This window comes from Protopterus annectens, chromosome 11.part0, assembly GCF_019279795.1.
Source record: "Protopterus annectens isolate FY-2018-M chromosome 11.part0, PAN1.0, whole genome shotgun sequence".
Lineage (NCBI taxonomy): Eukaryota > Metazoa > Chordata > Ceratodontiformes > Protopteridae > Protopterus > Protopterus annectens.
In genome coordinates, this window is record NC_056745.1 from 382,823,864 (window position 1) to 382,851,528 (window position 27,665).

A 27,665-nucleotide genomic window follows, 5' to 3' on the forward strand; every position below is an offset into this window, starting at 1 on the left:
CAGCTGTTTTCTTAATGAATTTTCGGGAGTTTTTTTAAAATGGGTAAGAGAGGTGGTAGAGGTAATTTGGATTGGGACTGAATTCCAGATTCTGGCAATAGTGCATGCAAAGAGAGATTTCCCAGCATAATTTTTATGTTTGATGACATTTATGAGGTTTTGGTTATTTGATCTTAAGGCTCTAGTGGTGATATAGGGCTGAATTAGTTGCAGAAGTGCTGGGATTCTGTCAGGAAGGTAGTAGCTTGTGTGCTATTGAGAGCTGATTGAGTAGGAGTAGGTGAGGCAATTCCAGCCAGTTGAGTTGCTTGAGGGATAGATGGTGGTGGGATCTATAGGAGGCATCAGTTGCAAGCTTGGCTATCTTGTTGTAACAAGATCCCATTTTGTTTAGTTCTGTGCGGTGGAGATTAGTCATGATGGTGGAGGCATAAAGGAGGACGGATAAGAGGTGAGTTCTTGTTATAGTGGCTTTGGTATGTTTAGTGATGAAGTGTTTGTTCCTATACAGGAGACCAAGCTTTTTGTTTAGTTTCTTGATTGTTTGTGCTATGTGTATGTTGAATTTTGGATTATTGTCTATTTCAATACCTAGCAGCTTTATGTGTGTGGTTGGGGTGATCAGAGTATTGTCAGTGGATTTTATGGTAAATTCATTGTTTAGAGGAGGTGATCTACCAGGGCTAAAGAGCATTAGTTTGATTTTTTTTTGGATTAAGAATAAGTTTAATGTTAGTGAATCATGCTTCAGCTAAAGTTAACTTAAACTATAAAACTATATTAGCTGCCAGAAGGAGAAGATGCAAGGTTCTTGTAAAAACTTTTATTATTCACAAATGAGTGCTTTTGTTCATGTAACAGTAATGAACTTCAGATAAGTTTAAAAAAAACAAAAGGTAGGCTTTTAAATATGGTCCAAAATGATCATCTGATCTAAGGATGATGTCATTAAACCCTCCCATTTACAGTTTTTAAAGTGCCAAAGAGCTGTAAAAAGTACTATTTAAAGTGCATAAACACAGTAAATTAAAAATGTGAGCTTATTCATTCATTAAAAGCTCTAAATAAATAAACTTATTAAAATATATATTAAAAATATATATTAAAAATAACACAACCAAAAGAGTAAAAATAAAATTAATGACAATACAAATTCTCATTGGGATTACTGACATGTAAACATACCCAAGTGGAAATAATAATCATGGTGCTTTATCTGGTAAAAGCTTAATGCTTCAAAATACAACTGATCGAGCAATAATCATTTAAGCCTGGCCATTTGCAAGCATTTAAAAGTAGCTGCCAAAATAATAATTTTTCTTCTAAAACCAGTGCCCATGGGCCCACTGTCATACTGATACTGACCTTCATTATAATCAAGAATTTGAAAGGGTGGTTAGGATACATGTGAACATGTTTTGCTAATACATTATTCAGATGTATTCTTTTTATATCATATTTATGTTCATAAATCCGGTCCCATAATCTACATTCTGTTTTGCCTATATAAAAACATGGGAATGAATGGCATAATCCTACATATACAACTCCTTTGGACTCACAGTTGTATGTATCCCTTATCTGATGCTCCTTACCACAGATGTTAAAAGAGTCACCAGTAAAATATATTTACAATATGGGCAATTCCCACATTTTTTTCATAGTGGGAATAAGAATGAAAGTGCTCATTTGTGGATAATAAAAGTTTTTACAAGAACCTTGCAGCTTCTCCTTCTGGCAGCTAACACAGTTTATGTTTTGCATGACAATACAATGACGCAGTGGGGTTAATAATGCCAATGTAGATGACTTGTTTAGGAGAGGAATGGGTTGATATTCCCAGACAGACCCATTTTTCTTAAGCATTGTTTTTCAAGGGCCACTTGAAAACTGTGCTTGAGTCATGGGGGGGGGGGTGTTTGTGAAGAAATTAGATGCTGTCATCTGTGCTAGCATGTCTGGCTGAGTTTTTTGTACATACTTTCAGATTGACCTGTGTATTATTATGCCAGCATGACTAGCTATGATATTGTAAATAAGTTCTTACATGTTGATTTATGATCTGTTTGAACAGAATGTTTTAAAAACTTGAACAGTGTCTTTTTACATTTCTAACTGTGCATGTTTGTGAAGAGAGATTCTAAAGGCAAACCTTCTCAGATTCAGCTGATCAGCAGATGGTGTCATTGGAATGTTGCCAGTTGTTATGTGTTACTGTCAGAAACTGAAAGACAGGAAGGAACTTTTAGAAAACAGCTGTTAGTTGAATTTAAAAATATGAAATGAAAATTAGAACTGGAACAGTTGACAGTTAAGCTAGTCTATAAAAGAGCCTGCTGAAGTCAGTTGTCAGTTACAGTTGTCAGTTGAACTGTGCATTAGATACCCAAAAGGACTCAGCAAGAGCTGTAAGCCTGTCTTTGCTCTACTGTAGTAATTTAGTTTAGATCAGAGACAGTGTTCTTTAGTTAGGAAATTATAACTAATCAGCTAGATCAGTTAGAATTTTTCTGAATGTTGGATCTCTATCATACAGTATTGATTTCATTTTCCTGGTGGTTAAGTTCTGCTTGTTTATGGGAAATTACTGTTTTATATTTTTAATCATTCTGTTCAATATTACATTTTTTTTAATTAACTTACATTGTGGCTGGACAATCAGTGTTTTTTCCTTAGTGATTTACAGTGCTTATACTTGCTTTAATAATTCCCAGGGCTACTCCAAAAGTCTGGCTGCTTAGGTAATTTTCTGCTATTTGTTTTAATATCTAATTTTCATAGTTGGACACCCCTTTAAAGGGCATGAAGACACTGTGATTGTGAGAGCATTACCATATTAGTTTGGGGAAGGGACATAGCTGGAAATCTGTGGCAGGCTTTCCCAGAAGTGTTTGGATGTGTGAGATTTAATTTATTAAAGTGTGATTGTATCAGAGGTCTTAAAATTGGACCACATTGCTGTGAATTGTGTAACAATGAGTTATATTTGGGGTGGAGAGAAGTATACAGTCCAGTCCCAGATTGTAGAGCATGTTCCTGTTGTGCATGCTCCTAGGGGGAAAATTGTGAAATATTCCCCCTGTTTAAGTGAGAGTATCACATTGGAGTCAGTAGTGAGGATTGAAGCTCCTTAGTTACTGACCCAGGATAGTAAGAAACATCAAATTAATTGGTGGCAGTCCAGTGGGATATTATCTGGATGTTACATTAATTTGTGGCATTCAGTGGGATATTAACTGCACATCACAGTACCAAATATGTTAAGGAAATTATGTCTATTCAAAACCAAGTTTGATTTATATGCTGGATTCAACAATTTAAAATGCATGAAAAACACCTGATGGATATAATTGTGGTTCTAGAAAGACAGAAACATCAGTTCATTCTGAGTGAAATCATTCCTTTTCCATCTTTGAATGATTACGCCTGCACAAAAGTTCATATGTATAATACTTGGCTTAGGGAACTTTCTGTGGCTTAGAATGTAGGTTTGATCAGATAATGAGAAGTAAGTTGCTATGATTAGAGGTTGTACTCATGGGACAATATTCATTTAAATTCATATGGTTGAAGTTTTATGGCCAGTGAGATTATCCAAAAAACTGGAAATTTTCTTCTGAAAAAACATAATGTGACTAGGGAGCCTGTTATTTATTTATTTATTTTTGTAATGCTAGTAGCTTGGGAAACAAATTTGAAGAATTAACAGGTTTAGCAGTAGTACATCAGTACAAGATTATTGCTATTACTGAATCTTGGAATTCTTCATACATATAAATGGACATGGCAAGACATCAGGGGAAGACGGTATTGTACTTTGGTTCATAAATCTATGCCATCAAGTTTTATTACATCTGTGCATGAGTATGAAGCATTATTAGTACAGAGTTTTAATGGAAGTTAAAAAAATATTTATATAATTCTAACTTACCAGTCCCCTAATGTGGATAGTAATTTTAACTGACAATATTTAAAGAACCTGGATTCTTGTTTGGACAAGAAGGGGAAAATAATACTTATTGGTGACTTTAACAATCTTAGATCTGATTGGAATAAATTGATCAGGAGCTCATATCTGAATCTGGAATTTATTAATGTTTTACATTTTTACTGGATGACCCAGTTAGTTAAATTTAATACCAATGGTGATAGTATACTTGATCGTATTGTCACTAACAGCCCAGAAAATGTACACTCTCTAAAGGCACTTTCCTTGTTAGGGTCATCTGATGACTTCTCCATTTAATTTGTACTTGATTTAGTAATTGACTTCGATGTTTTAACAAGGAAGGATGAATGTACAAAGAACTGATGCATAGTCTACTTCTGCGGATAGCACATTGACTGGACATTGTATGTCCAGACTTCAGAAAATTTTTATGGTTACAATATTCTAGAAGAACTTCTGGAGGCATGTGTTAATGAATCAGTGAGGAAAAAGAATATTAACTCATTGTTCCCTTACTGGTGAAATAAAACCGTATAAAACTTTATAGGAGAAAAAGAAGTTATAAAACTTTATAGAAATATCCAACTAATATAAGAAAAAATTTAGTAAGAATTGTAGAAGTTTGAAAAATGAAATTAAGACTGTTAAGATTAGGTACAAATGTAAATTATTCTATAGTCATATGAATAAGAAATAATTCTATAAATATATAAATAATTCTAGCAAAAAAAAGTTTAATATTTATATTGCAGATTGATAATATAGAAACCAAACATGGTATTAGAATGATAAATGAATTTAATTTATTTTTTACAAGACTTAAGTTATTAATGATAAATGGAATACTTATTAAGTTTTAGGCCAGTGTCCAAATATATCTGAATCAATTATATTACCAGCCATTTTGAAGTTGAGATACAAAGTCTATGGGTCCAGATATGATCCCTGCAAATTTGATATTTGCTATTAAAAGCATAATTGTACCTAGATTTAACAATAATATTCAACAAGCTACTAGAACAAGGAATGGTCCCGAGTCCTAGAAGTTACCATGTTTTGCTCCTATTTATAAGAAAGGACAGAGAGACTAACTTCAGAACTATAGACTAATCAGACTGACATCGATTGGGAGATGTTTTGAGATATATTTATTGGACATTTATAGAAAATTCTGAGAAAATGTAGCAGCATTTGATAATGATCAACATGGTTTCATCAAGGGTAGATTGACACTGAGTAATTTAATACATTTTTATTAATATACTAGAGAAGCATTGGATGTGGGTTTGTGCCCAGGTGCAGGTTTTTGACAGCCTGCCTCATGCAGTCATTATGAAGTGTCTAATAAAATATAAAATTAATAGGTATAGTATAAGATGGATTGGAAATTAGCTATTGGGTAAGAAGCAGTGTATGAAAATCTATGGTACTTATTCAAAGCTCTTAGATTTGAAAGCTGGGGTTCTTCAAGGGTCGATTTTGGGTCCAGTGTTGCTTAATTTGGTACTATCTACACTTCTTAGTAATAAAAAGTATTGTATACTTAAGTGTGCATATGATAGTGAAATTCATTTATATTGCAAACAGCATCTGATGTGGATGAGTTAAATCAATATTTAAAGTCAGTCAGCCCTTGGGCTGCTGATACAGGACTATTATTTAGTACAGGCAAAAGTAAAATTATGCACTTTTCTAATACATTTATTAGACAGCAATATATTTGATGGTGTCACAATTAGAGGAATCTAAGGAATGCAAAGATCTAGGAATGCTAATCTCTTCTTTCTGTAAAAGTACATTCTGAATTTATAAGTAAGAAAGAACACTCACTGGGTTGTGATAAATCCGTGGTCTCCTCAGAACAAAATACAAATAAAATAAAGTAGGAATTCAAAGAAACCACATGTATCACTAAAAGCCTATAATACTCCTGGTTCTTTTGGATTCCTACTTTATCATATTACATTCTGAATTTATAGTAGCTAGAGCCATTAAACATATGGGCTATTTGTTGCGTAATTTATCAACATGAGACAAAGGTATATTATTACAGGTATATAAGACATATATAAGACCACTTATAGAATATAGTACTTTTTTTGTTTATAGTACAGGACAATTGAGAAAACTAGAGGGTGTTCAAATGAAATTTATCAAATAACTATTGAAGATGAGGAATATGGATTATGAACAAAGATGTGCAAAACTGAGATTAGTTTTTGTTATAGGAATATTAGTACAAAATTGATTCTGGCCTATAGAATATTTCATGACCTTATTTTGCAGGCCATGTTTAATATAGAGATCAATAACTGTGGAAAAACAAGTAAACACAAGAATATGCAGTTTATAACCAAACCAGGTAGTACTATGATAAGAATTCAGTATGTCATTGTATAGGTCACAGAATTATGGAATAACATAGCACTCAATGTTAAACAGTCCAAGACTTTAGAAAGTTTTAAAGGGATTTTGGGCACACAGGTTGATAGTAAAATTTATATTTCATATTTGGAGGAATCAGCACTTCTTGATGGCTGTAAGGTCTACATACTGTTTACGAACTTATGAATTTATAAACTAAATGTTACAGTACTTAGACAGACACAAAGTATGTGAAACATTTATCTTTTTTATCATTACCTTTTTTGTTTTTTTCCATATTTTTCAAGTTTTTCAGCACATTTCAGTATTCTCACTTTGTTACATTATAGTTTCCCTAAAAAGGACATATAAACTTTAAACTCAGAAAAAACTAACAAACTGCAACAAAATGAAGGAGGAAAAAGGACCACACCAGATACTCAAAACAGTTCCAATTAGAGCTTTTGTTTACTAAAATGAGCAAACTTCTTCAGACAATTTTGAGACACACAAGTACACTTAAATACAATACTTATCATGACATCACTTCCTTTAGAAAAACATCACTTCCTTTGGAAAAACATCATTTCCTTTGGAAAAACAGCCTTATTTTAAAGTGCCAAACTCTAAAAAAACAAACTATATATAAAAAAACAAACGAATAATAAAAGTCCTTACAAATACTTCCAAAAATTCCATGTAAAAATACATTTGTATAATTTAATAAATATACAGTAAAAAGTGATAAAAATATATAAGCATAAATCTATCTAATTAACGCTTTAAATTTCAAGATGCTCTTAATAGAAACAAAGTCATTTAAACCTAGCAGAACTAAGGCATTTAATTTCAACTGCCAAATCAGTTCCTTCTCCTCTAATTTCATATCCATCTGTCCACCCCTAAAATTATCCGGAATTTTTTCAATAACTAAGAACTTGAATTCATGTTTGGGACACAAATTAATATGCCTTGCAAGTGCATTGTTCAAATTATTTTTATCAATGGCATACAAGTTCTCATAAATTCTATTCTTGAGGGGTCTTTCAGTTTTGCCCACGTAAAAAAAAATGGGGCAATTTTTACACGAGCTCAAGTAAACCACCCCTCTGGTGTTACAATTGAATTTATCTTTGATGTGGTATTTTTTGCCATTTATTGTAAAAAAGGTTACCACATCTATATATTTGCACCAACGGCAGGCCTCACATTTAAACATCCCACAATGTGGGGGATGACATTTTAAAGTACTATTTTCGAAAAGTGTTTTTAAATTCCTGCCTTTCCTAAATACAACAAAGGGAGCCTCTCCTACATGTTGTCTAGTCAAATTATCATCTAATAAGAAGGACCAATTTTTGAAAATGATTGATCTCAAAAAGGGAGCATCTATGGAAAATGTAGTTATAAAGCTCAACCTTGCTAAATCAACATCTGAGGACCCAGATGGTTGTTTAGGGACAAAATCCCTACGGTCCCAGTCAATTCCTGATGTGTTGCAAGTAACATCCAAATTGTCCAATGAATTATCCGGACTACAAGAGCCCAAATTGGTGAAAATATTACTATCCTTGACATTCAATAATGGTTTAAAAATACCACAAACTCTTTTAGAGGAGACTTCATCAATCAGGTCATCCACTAAATTGATGGGGTAGCCACGTTTACTGAACATTTCCTTCAATACCCTGCATTCATCTAAAAAATCATTCTCTAAGGCTACCATTCTTGCAGCCCGTACCAGTTGACCCCTAACAACTCCCCTTTTCTGATGAAAAGGGTGGCAACTGGAAAAATAAAGGAATGCGTTTGAGTATGTGGATTTTCTAAAAATTTTAGAAATAACCCCGTCCAATGAAGGACGTTTAATCAATTCAACATCAAGGAAGCAAATTCGTTCAGTATTGAATTCCCAGGTAAATTCAAGGAAATTTGTGTATTTAGAAATATGTTCAACAAATGCTGCAGCAGAATTCCTACTACCTCGCCAAAGGATAAAAATATATAAACTTTAAACAAAGCATTAATAGCTTTAATCCCATCATTTCTATTGAGTCATTTAATAAGACAGACTTCTTCATTATCTTTCCCTGTAACGTCTGTTACACACTTTCCAAGTTCTTCCCTTGTCAGAGTACATCCTCCCACTTTTCAAACTCTTCTTTCCATCTACTGATTTTCAATTTATTGTATCCTCCTTTGTTTCCCTTGTCTTCATCTTATTCCTTAACTATTATACTGGTCTTAGCTTTGAACTATCTCCATTCTTCAAGCTCATCAGTGATCAACTGCAACTTGACAAAAGCTGGAGCATGTTTTAAAGTTGGCATGCATCCTACTATGGGTTTATTTTAAACCACCGCAGCCATTAAGTTAGTTTCCATGCTTCTGGCATCTGACTTTATTTCTTCATGACCGCACTCCGACTGTACCTTTACATAGCTGAGATTTTTTTGTAACTGTGAACTGGTCTCACCTTTCTAGCCCACAGGAATCAAGATGTGAGAGTCTGCTGATCTCACATTTTATTAATATTACAGATTTACAAGTGTGAGTTTCTAGATTACTAATATTGTCAGTTCATCAGTAATTTTGCATATTGTTGTTAAGGAAATAAAAAAGTAGTCAATAACCAGAATTGCATACAAAAAAATAAATATGATCCAGCAGTGTAGTTATTTCTGTCTCCTCAAACTCATAAATATGAACACATAAATAAAAATACAGACCAACTGTAAGGGATCTAGGACTTTGTGCACATCTGAAAAATCAAACTGGCCTATTAGGAGAGACTGGATCAGAGGTCAAGCCTGTAACTGAAACAGCTGTTTCCACTTCTCAGTGGGGAACTACAATTTGAAGGTGGAACCATCATGAGCACATGCCATCCATAATGGTTAACAAAAAATTATGTTATAAAAGATCAGTTGCAGTGAACAGTATTCCATTTTTTTTACTTGACTGTGTACCAAAAATTTCCAGCAGGAAAAGGAAGTCTCACTGAAGTCCTCTTTAAATTATTACTCATCTTAAAAATGTGTGTGCGTGTGTGTGTGTGTGTGTGTGTGTGTGTGTGTGTGTGTGTGTGCGTGCGTGTCCAATTTAACATTTCATATAAAAAAACAAGTCTCATCTTACCTGTGCTTTGTTTTCTCGCCATATGATACTGTCAATATCAATGCTGAGGCCCCCACCTTTAGAAAGTTTGGAATTAAAGCTGCCCACTTTCACATACCTCACGGAATCATTTCCTTTTACCTGCCAATTCAGAATATCATAGATATCTGGGGGATTACCCATTTCATCAAATTGAAACTGATCTCCTGTTGTTGCTATAAAATTAACATTTCTGAGGTAATGAAAAAACTGCAAAGAATTATTAACATAGGTAAACAGTACATTACAGTATGAAATGAATTGATTTTTTTTTCATAAAATAAACTGTATAAACATTTAGTATGCAGTATATAAATAATACTTTGCAGTATAAGGGACCATTTACCAAAAAAATTATCCCTGGGATTCATTAACAATCATATAGGCTTCACGCGAAGCCTACATAATTACAGCATGTTAGCATGATGAGTGGCAGTACTCATTGTATATGCATGCTGCTCATCACACCTACACGTTTCTAAACACCATTTTGTAGCTAGGAACAGTGTTGGTGGTCATGAAACAGTGCAAAAAATATGAGCACACAATGTAAACAAAACTGCTTGCTTGTGAGTACACGTGGACAAGTTATATGAAGTAAAGGCAAGTTGATTACAAGTAGTTAAATGCTTGGTAAGGGAAATGCGGAGAATGTACTCAGAATATAATGTTAATAGTGCAGACATAAATGCAAGAGGAGGGTAAACTGAGAAAATGTACTCCGTTAATGCATGCATATGTGATTATGTCACAAAGAAACATTTTAAACAGAAAGATATCCATAATGATGTAATAATAATAATCCCTTTCCCAATTCTTTACCCATGTGCATAAATATAAATGGACATGCTAACAACAGATGTGAGAGGCACACAATGCAACATTGTTGGAAGGGGGAGTAAATGTGATATTAATGTTGATAACATGCTGAGTTGAGATAACAGCAAGAGAAAATAAAAATATGGAAGTTAACTATAGAGAAAGTAGAAGAAAATAGGAAATTGCAGTTCAAAAATATCTTCTTCTGGCTTTTCCCGGTTAGGGGTCACCACAGTGGATCACCTGTCCGCTCATGATTGGCAGTGGAGTTTTATGGTGTCGAGTTGCCAGCCCAGCACCCAACCTTCCACAGAAGGCACACACTCTCACACCTAGGGCCAATTTAGAGTGTCCAATACATCTACAGCATGTTTTTGGGATGTGGGAGGAAACCGGAGCACCTGGTGGAAACCCACATGACCACAGGGAGGACATGCAGACTCCGCACAGAAGGCACCCCAGCTGAGGACTGAACCAGGGGAACCTCTTGCTGTGAGGCAGCAATGCTAACCGCTGCACCACCGTGACAACATAATGATGAAAATATATTATGTGAACACATGGGGACATTTGTCAGAAGAAAAAATAAAAGCTATAAAACAAAGAAATAAATTGTGTATGAATGTGGAATGTCAAGATTTTTATGGAGGTTACAAATTCATAGGTTGTTTATAGATGAAATATGCCTTATGAAAAGTTTATGAAAGCATATGTCTTTTTTGTGGTGAATTAGAAACTGAAGAACATTTTTTTAACATATAAAATAGTGAAAAAATTATGGGAAAAATAATGGCGAAGAATATTCTGAAAGTAATATGGGGTTATAATCAGATAAATATGGATATAATTGAATATGGATTTTATGAGAAATGTAGTAAGAAATATGTTAAAAATATGGATAATATGGAATGAAAGACTGAATGAAATTATGTTTAATGGAAACTGGATGACACCAAATATAATATTAAAAATTAAATGGTTGTGGAAAAAGTAGACAGGATCCATACAAATGTGAAATAAAAAGTTGAAAACGATGAATGAATGTACATCTAATAATAATAATGGACATGCTCCACTTAAATAAATCCCAATCCCTCCGAGCTACACGCTCTAGGGACCTAAACCTTGTCACCACATTAAACAGAACATGCCGGAGGGATAGATTCCTGTCCCAGAGACTTCCCATACTCTGGAATAAACTACCTATCTATATCAGACAAAGCTCCTCATTAGCACTCTTCAAGATGGGAAATGGGAAATTCACCCCGGGGATCACCTCTGTGGCTCTGCTCGACAGAATACCTGAATCCATAACCATAGCGAAACCCCAGAAGTATGAAATTCAAAACCGCCAGTATTCAAGGTTTTGAATTTCACGCTTCTGAGCTTTCGCTGTTCTCAGGATTCTACTTTATGGGCTTAAAATACTGAATTTTGATATTTCAGTATTTCAAGCTTCTAAAGTGAATATATATATATATATATATATATATATATAAAAAAAATAAAGGACCCCTACTCTTTTTGGTAAATGATCTGGCATCTTTTACATTCACCTGAGCTACCACAAATACAGGCAGGTGGAATGTACTGACATTAAACATGAGGTCATTGGTGTAGATGGATGGGGCCCTTACTGATACTAACACAACTAGGTTTTGATTAGTAGCACATTACTGTAAGAACCAGACAGGGGGAGAGAAATCAAGGATATTGGACTTCTTGCCTCTTCAGGTGGTACAGCAGGGAGGTGATTACTCAAAACACACACATGGTCAGTATGATTGCACCTATGTTTCAAGGAAGGTGAATTTTTTTTTTTTTTGTGGGCAATATCCATTGTAGAAGTGAGGGATGACCAGTATAGATAGCCTACTGCACACTCCCTTCTCTTGTACAGCCAAATGTTCAGGGGACATAGGGCCATAATCAAAGACCTGAACCGCCTCTGATGGCTGCCTTCATAGGAATCATAGGATGCTCAAAGCAACAGAGTCTTGCAACCATTACACCTTGCCAGTTCCCACCATAGGCTGTACCTCCCCTCTTAATGAAGGATATGTCAATCAAGCCTGGGATAAATTTATGAATACCCATTCAATTATGTAGGTACCTTTTGAAAGAAGATAGTGTACAGCATTGTTTTATCTGCAGGATACTTCTATTCCAGATATGTGGGAGATACTAAGCAATAAATCTGTCTGCCTACCTTGTTTTGTTGATCTGCCAAAGCAGATTTAGATCCCTTGTTCCTGTGGGACTGCTTCATTTGTGAAGGCACAAGACATCTTAGACTACTGGTCTCTGATTGCTCATGAGGCAAAGTATAGGTCACCTCTGAGGAGCCTATAAGACACAGAAAAGGGGGCTTCAAGCCTTTTCTGGTAGTTTAGAAATTGTAGGCCTGTAGTTCTGTTTGTTAGTTTGTTAGGAGTCTCTGGAGTCTTTCCAGCTCTTTGGTATATCTGGTGAGATATAGCCCAAAAGGGGAGTTGTATTTTATCACTCCCTATTGAAATGTCAGCACCATAGCTCTCAACCTCTTAGCACAAGAAATTTGGACAAAGCCTAAAATATCAGGGAGATAAAGGCCCAAAAATAGGGACATATATTGCCCTTATACATTTAGAATCTTGCTAGAATAACAGGATTTATGTTAACATACATTTCCTGAAGAACATAAAGTCTGAAACTCAAATGCATGTCATTGTTTAATGACTTCACTCCTCAATGATTTGACAAAAAAGAAAAAAAACATTTATGAGGAAAAGACCAAAAATAGGAGGCAAAAATCTGTGCAGTCTGCGAAAATCTGGACAGTTGAGAGGTATGGACTCGGCACTCAAAATGGGGAGTGCTGACATGCGGGGGGGGGGGATTGAAATTGCAAGAGAAGAGTGAATCTTGAACTTCACTCTTCTCCTTTAAATATCTTTTCTGCAGAGGGGTAAGCCCATACACCACCCTGAACTAATATACCCTAACTCCAAGATTGCCAGACCTCAGGGAAAAGGAAATATTCTGAGAAATGGCCATCTTGGATTTAGTATATGTAAGGCTGTTTTTTCAGCCATTCAGTCTCCCTGTTTCGGGACTTGCTCTAATGGGTCCCAACATTTAAAATGGTTACCGTATTTTATAACTAGTCTAATCAGTGCTGTATCTCACCCGACATCTGCAGCAATTGGAGAGACCCCAAAAGTTCCTCACCAAAAGGATAAAGGGACTCCAAAATCTGTCATATGCTGCCAGATTGAAGAAACTCCAGCTCTATTCAGTCGCATACCGTCTGCTCAGAGGTGACATGTGCCTGACATACAAGGCCATGTCCAACCCGGAATTAATGGACATGCTCCACCTCAAAAAATCCAAATCCACCAAAACCACTAGAGCAAGCGACTTAAACCTTAGCACGGATATAAATAGGACGTGCTGGAGGGATAGATTTATCACTCAGAGACTCCCTATGCTGTGGAATAAAATCCCGGTCCATGTGAGGCAGAGCACCTCGCTGACTCTGTTCAAGAGAAATCTAGACCTGTGGATGGGAGATCGTAGGTTTACCCCGGGAATCATCTCTGGGTCACTGCTGGACAGAGGCACAACAAACTAATGGGCACAGTATTTTTTCATATAAGGGGTGGCGTAAGCCACAATAATTTGGGCTAGGCTTATAAATGCCTTAGGGCAGATAGCCTAGTATAAACCTATGAACCTATGAACCTATGAATGCAGGGATACAATAACCTTCTTAGTTCTCATGATGTTCCCCTTGCAATCAGCTATTCCAAGAGTAAGGACTTCCTGACAAACACTCCTAAATGCTGATCACAGAAGAGGGAATCATCACCCCAAGTTCCCAAATCTCTAATTTCATTTTCATTTTGAAATGGACTATTGTAAGTGCTGTATGCTGGGGAGTGGTGTCTGCCAAATGTAACAATGTTACACTTCTTAGCATATAATTTAAGCCCATTTACAATACACCAGGAATTTATAAGTGAAAGTCCCTGCTCAAGTCTTCTGTGTCGGGGGTGGGGGTTGACATTGGTTTCCTGTTTGTAGTAATCCACAAACTTAGTTATTCATAAGTATTGGTTTTTAATAGTGAACAAAAGCAGTCCCAGCACTGAGCTCTATGAGACACTACTGGCCACCTTCATGGTTGTTATGCTGCCCCTGCCAATTTCAGCATGTGGGTTCTGTCTTTTAGCCAGTTTGCTAGCCATCTTATAACATAGATGTCTATTTGTAATGAATTTAGTTTATTAACTATGATTACATGGGGAATATTGTCAAATGCCCTAACCAAATTATGGTAGGCTGTGTGTACAGTGTGACCACTGTTAGCAGCTTCTGTTGTCTTTACAACGAAGCAGCTTCTGTTGTCTTTACAAAGAAGGTTACCAGGTTTATTAGACGTGATCAACCTTTTACAAAATTACAAAATCATGTTGCTGCAGATCAAGCCTGATGAGTTTTTAATGTCAATGTTAATCAAGTCTAAAATAACTGTGTTCCATGGCCTTCCAAATGAGACTCATCAAGCTGATGGGCCTATAGTTTCCAGGGTTGTTAGTTGGGTCACCTTGATGGAATGGCATCAAGAGTGCTGTACGTCTTACTTCCAGGACTGAGCCTGTAGCCAGGCTCATGTTAAACACGTTACAGAGAGGTTTCACCAGAACATATTTAGTAGCATTTAACAACACCCTGGTACGTTATCTGGTCCCAAGTGACTAGTAATAGTCTGGGAGTTAGCACAAAGATCTAAACTGCTGAGCTGTTATTGAGCTGCTTCATGTGCCCATGGTACAGGGTTTGATTCCTTCCTCCTTCATTTACCTACTGAGTGACTCTAAGGAGGTCACTCAATGAGACAGCACTCCTGGACAATCCACCCAGTGAGCTTGCCTAGTCACCATATATGTGAAATAAAATATTCATGTGAGTGTTTTAGTGCATAACCCTTGCACATGTGCTTTGGGGGCTTATATATGAAGAAGGTTTTCCATGCTAGGTCATTTGCTAGGCTGCAACATACCTAGAGTGAGTGTGTTGAAGTGGCTGAATGTCACATCTGTGCATTAACTTGGACAACCCTTTTCCTTAATACTCATACTTTATGGCTAGTGAAGTATTACAGAGCACATTCACTCTCTTCATTTGACCCAGAGCTCACACAATACATAGGCTTACAAGTGGAGGCTAAATTTCCTTAGTGGTAGGCAGACATTTTTGAAATGCCCTTGCATCTCATACCTAAAGATGATACATACCCAACAGACATCCTTACTTCTTATCTCCAGAGGCATGTTATTTCTTTTGTCACAATAGCTACAACTACTTGTAGCTCTTGTCAGTGCATCATCACTATTCTCTGTTATACAGCTTAGCTGTACTGTAGTGTTCCCAAGAATCTCAGTTAGCTATTTACTACATCATACATTTACTGTATCCTTAATTATATGATATTCTATGAATGTTCAGTTACAAAAGCATTTATTTTAGTGCCATATGAACATGCCTTTTTTATCTAAGAATCTCTGATGTCACTAGGTCCCTCCTTTCATTTTTTAAGAGAAGGAATATTTAATCCCCGTCCCATTATGTTGCTGCCCTCAGTGAATGGTTATGTGACTGTCACCTCTGCTTTTAATATAACATTAGTGTCCCTTTCAGACACTTCTTGCAGACCTACTTTGAGATAAAATCATTAATTTTCCGTTTTGTGTACTTAGGTAACCAGCACTTTACTTACATGCCAAGGTTCAATACTGTCACGACTTGTACATGTCCTGTTAAAAAAGGGTCCCATTCCAGGTTTGCATGAAAGCACACTGTGCAATGCCTTTGCAGTTGCGTAAATGGCGTTATAGACATTATAAGTGAAGCTGACTCGAGTTACATCAAAAAATGGAATGTTAAGCAGCTTCAAGTTTTCCGTGCCTGTGCATATAGTTACATTATTGTTAGTCATTATATTCACGGCTGCATTATTCCACTGGCATCCAAACACATGCTCCCAAAATGTCTGTGTTAATTTGTCATCTGCATTCTTAAGTGGGCTCAGTTTATAAAGAAAGTCCTGAAACCCAGGCATCGGGCCAGTTTGAGCTGATATCCACAGTGTTCCCTGTAAAGTTCTATAGAACTCCTCTTTAGAGAATAACAAAGAATCAGGCCAGTCCTCACTTCCAACCCACAATTTCTTACTGAGATTAGCTCTTGCAGCTTCCTTCATGACAGGATAGAGCCTGCTATCTGAAGACACAATCACCACTGCTTTAGATGACGACTTTTCCATAATTGTTATCAAGTAAGGGATTTTTATCTCTAGATTAACCAAAGGAATGCTTTCAAAAAACTCAATACAGATTTTACTCTCTATAAACTGCTGCCTTAGAAGTTGACTCACTTCTCGGCCGTAGTCATCATCTTCAGCTAACATCCCAATCCAGTTCCAACCAAAGTGCAACAGAAGCTGTGCGACTCCTTTAAACTTCAAGTAGCTTGTTGTAAAAGTGCGCATAAATGATGGGAAGTGATGTTTGTCATTCAGTGTGAGTGCACCTGAGGCATAGCTGATCTAAAATGTCAGAGGGTGAATAATGTTTGATGTAGCAAAGCATATGTCAGACAATAAGTTAACCAAACTGAAAAGCAAGCCCTTTAGTGAGAATTAAAAACATAAACTGTATAAACTGTCAAGTATTTTCCCACTAAAATGACTAAAAAGTTTTCAGAGGTCTAAAATAATTGATGTCACTAGTAAAATAACAATTCTGTAAGGACTGAGTGGGACATATGTAAAAAAGTCACTACATGCACATATATTTAGTTGCTTTGTATGGTGTAATATTTAGGCCAAATTACAAATACCTTGAAAGGAACATGGTCATTTTTAAGACACAACTGATCCCCACAACTGGATTTGGTGATCCAAAAGCAGCAGCATGTAAACAGGCTTGATCTGCCACTGATCTTAAAAGTCCAGCATCCCACAGTAGATGCTTCATGAAAGGTATGTTACTCCAGCCTCTGTACATTTCTATTACAACTGTACATTGGAAGACTATAAACAACAGAGAGCTTTGGAAAGACATGCTATTGAGTTAAGTTGCTAAAAGCAATAAGACCAGGAAAAGTATGAAATGGGCATTTCATTAATAATATATAATAAGATATAAAATATCATGATATTGATAACATCTTGGTCATATCTAAATATAGAGGATTATGATCAAGTCTAGGATCATAGCCAGATTATTATGTTTGAGGCACAGATTGGAAAAAGAGAAAAGCCCTGCAAGTAGGATCCAAGTGCAAGGCAAAACAAACTATCAGTAACTGAAAAAATGCCAGCACAAAGCTCAGTATATATCAACAACAAAACTACAGCAACCCTAAGGTAAAACTTAAGTGTTTTAATAAATATCGAACATGAAATTTTTTGGCAACTGTAATAGTGATTGGGTGGTATATCTTGTGACTTGCACATGTGGTTCATTTTATGTGGGTCAGACATCACGGGCGTTGAGATTACGCATGTCGGAACATCGTAGTGACATTCGAACCAAAAGAGAAACCAACGATCTGTTCAGGCACTGCACACAACATCATACTGCTAGATTTCAATTTTGTATTGTAGATATAATTTTGGGTGACAGATCCAATAAACAGGGATGGCATTCCATTCTCAAACAAAAAGAGAAATACTGGATTATCAAGCTAGGGACACTATTTTCTCCTGGTTTAAATGATCATTTATAACTAATTAATATATCCAATATCGAATGTATTATCATACTTATGTTTTATTACCATATTTGCTATTTGGATCATCTATTTTTTACTTATTTTTTATTTTCTAGTTTGTATTTTTCCTTCCAGTTTTTCTTTCAGGCAGTATTATGGGCATGCCTAAAATCCTTTGGAAGCACCTCATTGGTCTATGGACCTTATTTAAACCTGCATTTGTGCATCATTACCTGTTTGTACTTTTTTTGTTCCACTGAGGAAAGCCATGTTAGGCTGAAACCGGTCTGGATTATTGGATTGTTCGATATTTATTAAAACACTTAAGTTTTACCTTAGTGTTGCTGTAGTTTTGTTGCTGATATATACTGAGTTTTGTTTGAGGCACAGATGCCAATGAATTGTGGTATCCATGTCCAGAGAACATAATAAAGGGTTATGATCGGAGACCTGATCATAATTCTTTGTAGTGCATGTGGTTTTATCTATTCCATGTACTACTAGATACAGAAAAAACAACATGAAGCATTTTTACTGGCTTTGAAAGACAGCAAAGCACTAAGCAAAGCACTAAGTGAGCACTGTCAAGCAGACAACAGCACACATCTTATAAATATTCCCTAATTCACTTAAAAAGTTAATATAACACCACATGCTCCAGAGACCTTAACCTCATTACCACAATCAACGGAACATGGGGGAAGGACAGGTTCCTCACCCATAGACTGCCCATGCTCTGGAATAGACTTCCCATACATGTCAAGCAGAGCACCTTGCTGTCCCTCTTCAAGAGAAATCTTGATGAGTGGATAGGTAATAGAAAGTTCACCCCGGGGATCACTCCAGTGGCTCTTCTTGATAGAGGCACTGGGAACTAATGTCGGGTGGCATGATGCCAGGGCGGTTCTATGGGCTAGGCTTGTAAAGGCTCCAGGGCCATTAGCCTAGTACACACCTTTGAACCTATGAACCTATGAGCAGGTTTTGCATCAATATGCCATTTTCTGAGCAATATGATGTACAAAACTCTAATGTTTGACAGTTTTGACTGACAGTTGCAAAGCAAGTCACCAGGCAGAAATGAAAATGCTTAACTTTCTGCCACAGTTGTTTGCCAGCCAGCACTCTCCACTGATAGTCTCTAGAGCAAGACCCAATCATAAAGTACAGTTGTGTAAGATGTTACCACAACAGTAGATGTCCTACTTCTCAATGTTGCAGTATTCTTTATACTTTGGATATCCTGATGAGGGTAGTCTGACATCTGGTCAGCATACCAAAACCTTTACACCTTCCTGGCATTGTATGTCTAATGTATGTCCAATACGCAAGATGGAAGGTACATATATGATGACATACAGATGCCTAATCTTCAGAACTGAAGTGACCCAGCAGGACCAGAGCAATCCCATAGAAACAGTTCAATAACATGCCCATCCAGGAAGGGAAACAGAATTAGATAATGTAAGAGAAAACCTCTCAGTCAGCAGGAAGGCAACAGAATGAGAAAAGGAGGCAGGAAGGAGGGACTGATTACTGGAACAGAGAGAAGTAAGATATCTACTGTTATGGTAGGATCTTACACAACTGTACTATGTCCTTCCTTATCACTGTTGAAATATTCTTTATATATATTGGAGAGTACAAAAGCTACTGTAAAGTATAGGAGGAGGAAGGCAGAGAAGACCCCTCCACAAACTCATGAAGGATAGCCCTAGCAACTCCTGCCATAGAAATAACATCCAGTATAATGCTTGACAAAAATGTGGAATGAAAACCAAGAAGCAAATTCCAAGATGGATCCAGTATCCAAACCTTTGAAAAACGCAACAGAAGAGGCTACTGCCCTAGTAGAATGAGCATGAACCAAAGAGGAAAGCTGTTTACCATAAAAAAATAACAAAAGGAAATGGCCTTATAGATCCAGGAGGAGATGGTTTGCTTAGACACTGCCAAATCCAATTTTCTACTGTGAAAGGAAACAAAAAATTGCTCAGGTTTTGCCTTGTGTCTTGTCCATGTAATATCTGAGCTGTCTATGTAAATCTAAGGTGTGTAGTATCTTCTCACTAAAAGATTGCAGAGAAGGAAAATGGAGATGAATAAACTGATTCAAGGACAAATCATTTACCACCCTGGGTGTAAAACAAAGATTATCAGAAAGAGACACACTGTCCTTGTGAAAAAAACAAAAAAAGAGCAACTGCCATGAGGGGTTTGAGTTCAGAACCTCTATTGGTAGAAGTAAGAGCCACCAACAAGACAGTCTTCCAAGTACAATGTTGCAGGGAAGAAGAAAAGGCAGGGTAAGAAGGGACTGGGTCAACTTTTCAAGAACAAAATTAAGGTCCCAAGATGGAGGAATAGGCTTTCTTGGGGACCTGATATGAAATATGCCTTTTAGGAACTGTTAACTTCAAAACTAGAAGACAAAGATGGACTCAAAGGCAGGCAGGCCAAAATGGTTGATAAATTAACTTTAGCAGAGGAATTTGCCAAACCAATATTGAGAAATTCACAAATAATAAACAACCATAGGGACCACTCAGAAAAAGAGGTTCTGATCATGCTTGAGGCAGCAAATAGAAAATTTCTTCCATTTAACCACAAAGGATTTTCCAGTAGTGGGTTTTGGTGTCTGAAAGGAATCAAATTCCTATAATCTAAATAGTCAAAAGATGGGTGGACAAGTGGGGTTGAATGAGAGGCCCCGTGTCTTGTGTGAGAAGAGCCATCTGGTGAAGTGACCTCTGATGATCTTCCCTGGCCAAGTGAAAGAGAAGAGGAAACTAGTGCTGTCTGGGCCAAAAGGAGTCATCAACAAGATTTTGGGAGTCTCACAGGATGTTGTGCAAGACTCTAGGAAGTACAGCAAGGGGAGGTTAGGCATATAGGAACATCCCCTTCCAAGAAAAAGATGTGGCATCCACTTTCCAAGCCAGGGGATTTGGAACTCTAGAATAGAACCGAGGAAGTTGTCTATTCAGAGGGGAGACTAAAAGATCTTCTTGAGGAGTACTCCACTGATGTACAATGTCCAGAAACACCTCTCTGTGGAGCATCCATTCATGAGGATGTGTCCTGGACCTGATGAAAGAGTCTGCCACTAGATCGCCCTCTGAAGTGATGTAAACTACCTGAAGAACCAAGAGAAAGTGGATTGCAAAATCTCAAACCTGAAGACCCAGCCTGCAAGGAAAATATTATTTTGTGTCCCCTACTCATTGTTGTACCACATGACTGTGGTATTGTCTCTAAGAACCTTTAGAGAACCTGGAACCCAAAGGGAGTGAAAGGGCTGGAGAGCTAGGGTCAAATCCCTCATCTTTTTGATATTGATGTAGCCTGACATATGTTGATGGGACCAGAGACCCTGAACTTTCAGATTATTGGAAGAAGCATCCCAACCTTGATTGGAATCATCTTTGTGCAGTTCTTGAGTCAGAAGAGGAACCTGAAAAGACAGAGCAGAATTTAGGGAGATCTGCTGAGTCCACCAGCAGAGTTTGAGTTTGAGACAGGGTAAAAGAGGGACTGGAAACTCCAGACAGTGGCACTGCTGGAGGCAAACAGCCTTGAGATACAACTAAAACTTCCTCATGTGGAGTTTAACAAAATGAACCATGGGAATGGTGGATACCATAAACATCAATGCTTGGAAAAATTCCCTTGCAGGAAGAAATGGAAGTGGAAGAAGAGAATGGAAATAAGCAGTCAAGCAAAGAATTGAGCTGCAGAAGAAAAGGATGGCCTGAAACCTGCAACCCAGAAACAACTGGTGTTGAGAGGAAGTCAACACTGATTTCTGAGACTGAGAGTAAATCTCACTGTGTAGGAGAACCATAGTGATGAGTAGATTCTGAAGCAGGAGTTGCTGAGAAGAGGCTTGAATCAGAAGCTTGTCCAGTTAAGGGAATATTTGGATTCCATGAAGTCTGCAGAAAACGACCTCAGGGGCCAGACATTTAGTAAATAACCTTGGAGCAGTAGAAAGACCAAAACAGAAAGCAGATAACTAATAATGAAGGGGGAAACAGAGAGACATAAACATTTTCTGAAGAGAGGGTAAACATGAATATAGAAATAAGTGTCCTTCAAATCCAGGGAGACAACAAAAGCCTGGGGGAAGCAAAAGATGGAAAAGGGTCTGAAGAGACAATATTCTGACTGATGTGAGCATTAGCATAATGATTAATATGTTTACCTTATAGACACAAAGTGCAGGGTTTGATTCTCACTTTTGACAGAAATTCGATAGACATAAATGGCCCACATGGGTAGCTAGAAGGCATTGCTCTTCTCTTAAGCCAATGATTGTGAGTTTGAGTCTCATGTGGGGTGATACAATATGTCAGTGGTGCAACTTGTAGCACGTTCAAGCCAATGTCAAAGGCCTCTTGCTATCCAAGTTCACAGATGATTGAAAACTGGGAGCAGTCATTGAATCCCCTGAATATGAGAACAGCCTTCAGGAAGGTCTAATACAGACAAACACTTGGTTTCAAAGCTGTGGCTTAAAACTCCATACCAAGAAGTGCATTATAGTACCTTTTGGGAAATCTGAAAACCTGGGTAACTATGTCATCAATAAAACACCTTTAAAATTTGATTCATTAATTAGGGATCTGGGAACTCATGTACATAGCAACCTAGCCTTTGAACAGTATGTGTTTAATGTAGTAAGAAAATCCTTCTATGTTGTTCAACTTATAAGCAAGGACATGGCATCTAGGTCTGGAGAGGTCATCATATCACTGTACTTATCCCTCATTAGGCCCATCATATAATGTCCCCTTAGATATGCATGCAGCAACTGGAAGGATCCCATAGATTCCTTACAAAAAGAATACAGGGAGTAAACACAATGTGCTATGCAGATCACCTCAAAGCCCTGTCTCTTTACTCAGTATCATACAGACTTCTGAGAGGTGGTCTTTGATTGGCATACAAGGCATCCCTGGATGCAGTTTTGATGAATCTTTTGCACGTCTGCAAAACAAACAGATTTACTAGATTAAAAGACCTGAAGTTTGCTTGCAACATAAACAGGACATGTTGGAGAGACAGATATGCTTCACAAAAAAAATCCCATTCTGTGGAACAGGCTTGTCATCCATGTAAAGCACAGTTCCTCCATATCCCTATTTAAGAGCAGCTTGGAACAATGGATGAGTAATTGGAAATGCACCCCTGGTCTGGCTCCTATGTCTCTGATGGACAGAGGTGGTCAGTAAATCACCCCTATAAATCAAATATAAATCAAATTTGTGGGTCACATTGGGGTTGCACAGCTAGATTTTAAGGGCTCTAGTGGTTGTTACCCTAGTATACACCAATGAACCTATGAACCTATGAATGAAGGAGCCTTGAGAAAGGTGTTGAGATGAGACATGTCTAGAATGAACCTTCACCTCCCTTCCTTCCTGGAAACTAGAAACATTCTAGAAGAAAAACCTGCTTCCTGTTGAGGAAAAAGAACTGGTTGTATGGTTCCCTGTTCCACTATATCCTGCAGGACAAGAGGAAAATAAGGAAGCTGAGAAGGAGGAGGCTGAGGGAGACCAGAAAAAAGGGGAAGGGATTTCAAAGATATGAAATAACTGTGTTGGATGACGGAGGGAACCCAGGAGTCTGTGGTTATCTGTTGACAAACAGGGAAGGAAAGGATTAGCCTGAGGGACACAAGAAGCTGGTTGAGGGGGAGGGGAAGCTGGATGTCAGAAACAAGGCCAGCTTATCAGGAAAAGAAGGCTTTTGTTCCCTAGAACTCTAAGTGGGTTTATCTGGGAAAATCTACTCAGAAACCCTCTTACATCTAGCATGTTATCTAGGCTGTCTATGGATAAAAGAAGATTTCAAAGGATAGCTCTTCTGGAACTTTGGTACAGGAGAAACCGAAATTTGTTTGAGGTCCTACATAACCTTGCCATTATTCTGCAGGGTTTTAAACAATTCTGCAGTAACAGTGCCAAAAGGATTTTGCTTGTCTAAGGGAGAATCTAAAAGTTTTGTCTTAATGTCCTTAGGTAAAGCCTGCAGGCACAATCAGGAATATCTCCTCATGAGCAAACCAAATACAACTGCCCTAGAGGAGGTATACCTGGATTTATTTGAATGGCTGACTACCTGAGAGGAATAATGCAGTAGAGAGAGAGAGAGAGACAGAGAGAGCAGAAGTATTACTGTCAGAATCAGGCAAGACTTTACTTTCAGAATCAGGCAAGAAAGTCAACCTCCCCGCAAGCAGAGATAGAAGACCCAGAACACATCTAGTCATATGAGTCTGATAATTAGTGACCCTAAAAGCCAAAGTAGCCGAACTATAAACTTTTCCCCCATATTTCTCCATAGCATGACTGTTCTTGTCAGAAGGCAGAAGCTTGGAAGAGGAAAGCAGTTTGGATGGCTTATCTGTGGACTTGAAAACCACTGCAGGATCAGAGGATGGACTTTTATACAAATATTTAGGATCCTCAGGTACCTTGTAAAATTTGTCTGGCTTCTTAGGGACTGGAGGTTGAGAGTCAGGAGCCTGAGAAGCTGCTGTAAATGTGTCCAACAGTGGAGCAAAGACTGGAATTACTGCAGAGGGTGTCTGACTTGGGAACAATCTTACTCTTAAAGTGTCCCATCATATGAACCACTGTATCCATAAAGGATTGTTGTGTCTTTTGGCTTTTCCCGGTTAGGGGTCACAACAGCAGAACTCCGGTCCACTAATGATTGGCAGTAGATTTTTACGTGCCGACTTGCCGGGCCTGACGCACAACCTTCAACGAAGGGATGCCCATTCACGCATGTTGCCACACAGAAGACGCTCTAACTGAGAATCGAATGGGACAACATCTTACTGTGAGGTGATGATGCTACCACAACACCACCACTGCAGTTAATTCCTCAAAAGGAATTTCAGGGTACAAAGAAGCCTCTTTATCGGGCCCCAAAGTCAAAGGACACTGCATTTGTGAGCAATATGGTAAGGATTCTTCACCAGAGTCCAACTCCTCATCATAAGAATTAGAATCCATTGTTCTCTTACATGGCGTGGATGACCAGTGAGCAGCAGTTGCAGGGAGAAACAATTCCCCTGTGGGGTTTCAGAGCCATAAGGTCATTGGTTCTATATTAGATGCTCGACGTTACTGAACTTCGAATACAATATGATCAACACCATATCGTCGAAATCCAGTAACATCGAACACCTAATAAAAACATAACAGTCAAAAAATAGAAATACTATGTCACTATATATAATGGAGATTTCCGTTTACCTCTTCAATGTTCTGCGGTTCCGCTGTTTACGTGTCGACAATGTCAGATTCGACATTGTGAACATTCGCAATTCTGATATAGACCCAGGTCATTAAACAATCCTCCTGTGAGATTCATGAGCAACTGTGTAGGCCTTGGACAAAACCTACATAATGTTTATGTGTTAGCTTGATGAGCAGCAATGCTAAGTGCATATGCACTTTGCTCATCAGGTTTATACGAATGTAAGCAAGTTTTCATGGCCAGCAACAGTAAACAAACAATCTTGGCTATGGACAAACTTGTTAAGTGTATTCATGTGGACAGCACAAAGAGCTACGCAGGTCAAATCATGCACACTGTACTAGGCAGGAAAAGTGTGCAGAGTGTATTGTGTACATAAATCAAACATATAAATACAGAAATAAGTAAGAGATGAGGGGAAACAGCAAGGGCAACTACAATGGATGGGTTACCAGACAGGAAAAGTCTACTGAGGACAATGTGCACAGATATCAAAGAGATATATACAGAAATATGAAAGAAGGAGGGTAAATGTTCAAATTCTAGTAAGATAAATGATGTGAAGGTGCTTATGTCACAAAGACAAATTTGTAGTAATAAAATTTTAAAATATGTAAGTCATAATTAATAGTGGTCACATTTTCTGAGCAAATATAGGTAAATAAAAGCAGATATGATATTATACAATGTGACAGTTAAATTAACATTGTAACAGAGGGGAAGTGCATGACATATGTATGTCAGTAACATGTTGAGTTGAGATGACAGTACATACATAATGGCATATTTGCACATCATGCATTTTGTCAGTATGACATGTTGGAAGATAGAAATGTCTTAGCCACAGTCTCCTTTTGCAAGAATCAAACCCATCCCATCAATGTTAACAATGACCTGTGGCTTAACTGTGTATACCACAGAAATAGGCCTAACACACATGAGGGGAATCACCCTTGAAGGGAATTATCTGCGTCAATATTCTAATGGTTATGTGTCCCATATGTAGGTATGTATGGTGTTACAAATTTGGGAATAGAGTGCAACATACATAATATCCTTGAGTAAGGCACACCTGCCTGACACAGTTATTGTGCAGACAGATAAGAACAAATGCAAACACTATACTATGATGTAATATACTCCCTAGAGCTGTGCATTGTCAGCATCTGCCACAGGAGGTAACAATGGGTATTGTCACAAACAAGTGAAATTAATGTGTGAATTAAGAAAGAATACCTGATAATGAATGTAATATCAGCATGTCAGACTGATGTCAGTTACATAAGTATGTTCATGTGCACACAATTGTGGTCAGTCCTCTATCAATGTTCCATGGTCAAGGAAGGTTTATCTGTATTGACAGAAAAAAAATGTCTACTGCCATGAAATCCAAAGCTATGTTCACAAGTTTTTGTGCAACATATCATGGGATAAGACTGATGTGATGACACAGTTATTGTGCAGGCAGATAAGATAAGAACAAATGCAAACACTACACTATGATGCAATGTATTCCCTAGAGCTGCGCATTGTTGGCATCTGCCACAGGAGGTAGCAATGGGTATTGTCACAGACAAGTGAAATTAATGCATGAATTAAGAAAGAATACCTGATAATGAATGTCATATCAGCATGTCAGACTGATGTCAGTTAAATAAGTATGCTGTGCACACAGTTGTGGTCAGTCCTATATCAATGTTCCATGGTCAAAGAAGGTTTATCTGTATTGACAGAAAAAAAATGTCTACTGCCATGAAATCCAAAGCTATGTTCACATGTTTTTGTGCAACATATCATGGGATAAGACTGATGTGATGACACAGTTATTGTGCAGGCAGATAAGATAAGAACAAATGCAAACACTACACTATGATGCAATGTATTCCCTAGAGCTGTGCATTGTTGGCATCTGCCACAGGAGGTAGCAATGGGTATTGTCACAAACAAGTGAAATTAATGCATGAATTAAAAAAGAATACCTGATAATGAATGTCATATCAGCATGTCAGACTGATGTCAGTTAAATAAGTATGCTCATGTGCACACAGTTGAGGTCAGTCCTATATCAATGTTCCAAGGTCAAGGAAGGTTTATATGTATTGACAGAAAAAAAATGTCTACTGCCATGAAATCCAAAGCTATGTTCACATGTTTTTGTGCGACATATCATGGGATAAGACTGATGTGATATAATGGTTGTTGTGTGATATCAGTGCATTCACACAAAATTAATCTCTATGCTAGAATTGAACTTTAAGATGTGCAACTCCCCCAAACAACATAAAGGCTATTAATCACATTCACCACAGTGGAAAACTCTTATCACAGCTGTTGAACTCCACCT

General features: G+C 37.4%; 1 protein-coding gene across 1 annotated transcript in view; it reads right to left on the bottom strand.

Annotated features, from left to right (window-relative positions):
* Nucleotides 1-27,665, bottom strand: part of LOC122814943 (extracellular calcium-sensing receptor-like) — a 164,258-nt gene that overhangs the window by 82,190 nt on the left and 54,403 nt on the right. Inside the window, exons 2-3 of the mRNA XM_044087203.1 lie at nucleotides 16,050-16,877; nucleotides 9,452-9,679 (exon numbers count right to left, since the gene is read on the bottom strand). Of these exons, the coding sequence (XP_043943138.1) occupies nucleotides 9,452-9,679; nucleotides 16,050-16,877 (1,056 nt within the window). The remainder of the gene's footprint in view (nucleotides 1-9,451; nucleotides 9,680-16,049; nucleotides 16,878-27,665) is intronic.